We start from the raw sequence: 2,730 nt of genomic DNA on the forward strand, positions 1-2,730 counted from the left end.
CTAAGTCTCAGCCAATACAGCAGACAGGCTTCAGTCAACCTGCAAGCAGTCAAATGTTTTAACCACGTTCAAACAGGCCAATGCTGAGCTATAACCAATAGGGCTATCTCTGTACCTCATTTCCATTTTCTATCCATTAATGCTTTTCAACTACACAGAAGACTGTAGTTCTCTGAACTCATCCTGGTGCTGAGAACTGTTAGATTCTAGAATCACAAACAAAAAACAATTAAGACTTTCAAAACTAGATTAGTTTTTAAAGAATTCCTAATATTTCATGTAATTTCTTGAGAGATTATTTTCTTAATATTAAAAAAGTAACAAAACAGAGCCCCAGATAATAAAGAAAAATTTTTATATTGTTTTGGGTCATGTTTTTGTTACTTTCAGTGTATAAATCTCTTGATTAAATGTCACTGAACAAATACACTGGCTGCTCATCAACAATAACATAACTGGATATTTTTAGTTGCCAGAAGCAAGGTGCTCCATCAGTATACAATGTTGGAACATGCCTGCCTCATGTTAAATGCATGTGCTTATCCTGTGTGGCTTTTCCAAAATAAATAAATACACAAACAAATTGACTGGATCATCCAAAAATTCAAAAACCCAATGTTCTGTATTTAGGCATTTCATTTGAGCAAAACATTTCAATTACAAAAAGCAAACTTAAGAAATAAAACATTACATACTTAAATTGTAATCTACAGAACAGATTACTTCTTCAAATATGTCATCAGAGTTTATAGACAAACGTAAAGAAATACAGTAAAATACTATATTTTAATTTTACCTTCATTACAAATTAAAATAAGGCATAAGAAAAACTTCAAAGCCACAATATTGTACATGTGAAAACTGACCATGGAAAAATGCAAATAATTCATAATATAGTCTAAGCTCTAATATATAAATCAGATTTAATTTCATCAGCTGTTTGTTATTAATCAGCCTAAATTTCATATTATATATTAAAATACTAAAAAGCTAAAAAAAAATCATTGCAATATAGATACAACGTGGGAAAATACATATTTGTAACTTTATACACAATCTAAATTAATCCATTCTATACAATAGTTTTCCAAAATATAAATGGCACTTTACATGCAATAGAACATACCAGTTGGATGTCCTCATACAATTTAATATATAAGAAAATAAGAGAAAATACCCTTTTAACAGTACAGTTACATAGCAGATGTGGAATGTAGAATAAGATTTTGCCTTAACAAAATCTTAAATCAGATTAAAGAAATAGGGAAAAAAAAGTTTCTACTTCCAATTAACATTTTTAAAATGAAGTCTACTGTGATTTTTATATTCTCAAACTGTATCACAGAGAAAACATAAATGGGAAAAGAGAAAGAAAACAGAAAACTTGATCCTTTATAAATTTTAAGCATCAGCCCTGCCTATGGGTTGCATTTAGGCTGCTTTTCTGTTGACAGTTTTCTAAATTGATTCTGCCACTCTGAATTGTGCATCAGTAGTCAGATGGGTCTTCTGGACTCCATTATGCCATTGTGTAACCATAGCTGCCACAATGTAGTGCCACAAGAAGTCTGTCCTTGAGTATTTCTTTACTTGGATATTCAGGTAACTTGAGCATGTTGATGCTTTAAAATAAAAATATACTACCATTAAACAGAGAATCCATGAAAATTCTCATTGTTTTATCTAGCAGTGAAAATACTACTCATAATTAACATAAAACCACTCTCAAATTTGCATTCAAATTGGAAAACCCTGAAGTAGTATTTAAAAAGAAAAAAAAACTGCTGCACTGCAGTTTCTTTCAGCATGAAAATGTAGTAGAAGAAAATAAATTCCTTTTAGGGTAAAATAAACAAGGGTGGGCAATTTATAAGGGTGGGCAAGTGATAGTAATTCAGTGATACTTTTGCCAACAGAATTTTAGTGATACTTGAACCATATTCAATCAAACACTAGGTAGTTAGGGTTTCCCAAAATATTTTCCCAACCAAAAAAAGGAAGGCAACAAAAGCTATGTAATGACTTATGTATATATGATTCCAAAATTCTGAACAGAGATCATAGTTGAGATTTTCCTTTCAATATATAACAGTTAGACCTCTGATCATTTAAAATTAACCAAAATAATGCACAATGCATTTAAACAAACTAACTTACCATGTGCTTGAAGTTGGTAAAAGATTTGGGGTATATGGCACAGCAGCAATTGTAAAGTTTTGCAATCCACTTCCACCCATGATATTAGCAAACCCACCATGCGGGACCCTGGAACTAAGAGTTTGTATCATAAGTTCTAATCATGAAAGAAAACATTTTTGTCCAACAGATATGTTTCAAGCTCTAAGTTAGAGTAAGAATATATTCAACTCTAGAACAATGACAAGATAGCACGTTGAAAGAAATAAATAAGTAATAAATAAGAGATGCTCTTAGTCTGCAAAATTCCCAACTCATTCTTGCATTTGTGGCCAGTTACCCTTCCAAATTTCCATCAACTATATACTATACTTAAAAATGGTCACAGCACATACATCTACTATTTAAGTTAGCAAGGTGCATTTGTAGTTTGCTTTCTTGTGCCTCCCTACTAAACTGGGACTGATTTGATGGCTCAAACATGTCATATTTATATCTGTATCAATGGAGTTAGCAAAATGCCTGGCATCTGGGCTGGGTCTGGGGTTCAGCAGTAGTGTACTTGCCTGGCAAGTACCCTATGAGAAAGGTCCA

The 2,730-nt window shown here is 32.1% G+C and overlaps 1 protein-coding gene across 9 annotated transcripts in view; it reads right to left on the reverse strand.

Moving 5' to 3' along the window:
* Nucleotides 1-603: 603 nt before the first annotated feature.
* Nucleotides 604-2,730, reverse strand: part of Hace1 (HECT domain and ankyrin repeat containing E3 ubiquitin protein ligase 1) — an 81,566-nt gene continuing 79,439 nt past the window's right edge. For all 9 annotated transcript variants that reach the window (XM_048815312.1, XM_015499680.2, XM_048815445.1 and 6 more), the window contains 2 exons: nucleotides 2,158-2,271; nucleotides 604-1,622 (listed from right to left, as the gene is read on the reverse strand). In XM_048815312.1, the coding sequence (XP_048671269.1) occupies nucleotides 1,520-1,622; nucleotides 2,158-2,271 (217 nt within the window). In that variant the 3' untranslated portion in view covers nucleotides 604-1,519. The remainder of the gene's footprint in view (nucleotides 1,623-2,157; nucleotides 2,272-2,730) is intronic.

The sequence above is a fragment of the Marmota marmota genome, unplaced genomic scaffold (assembly GCF_001458135.2).
Source record: "Marmota marmota marmota unplaced genomic scaffold, marMar, whole genome shotgun sequence".
In the NCBI taxonomy this organism is placed as follows: Eukaryota; Metazoa; Chordata; class Mammalia; order Rodentia; family Sciuridae; genus Marmota; species Marmota marmota.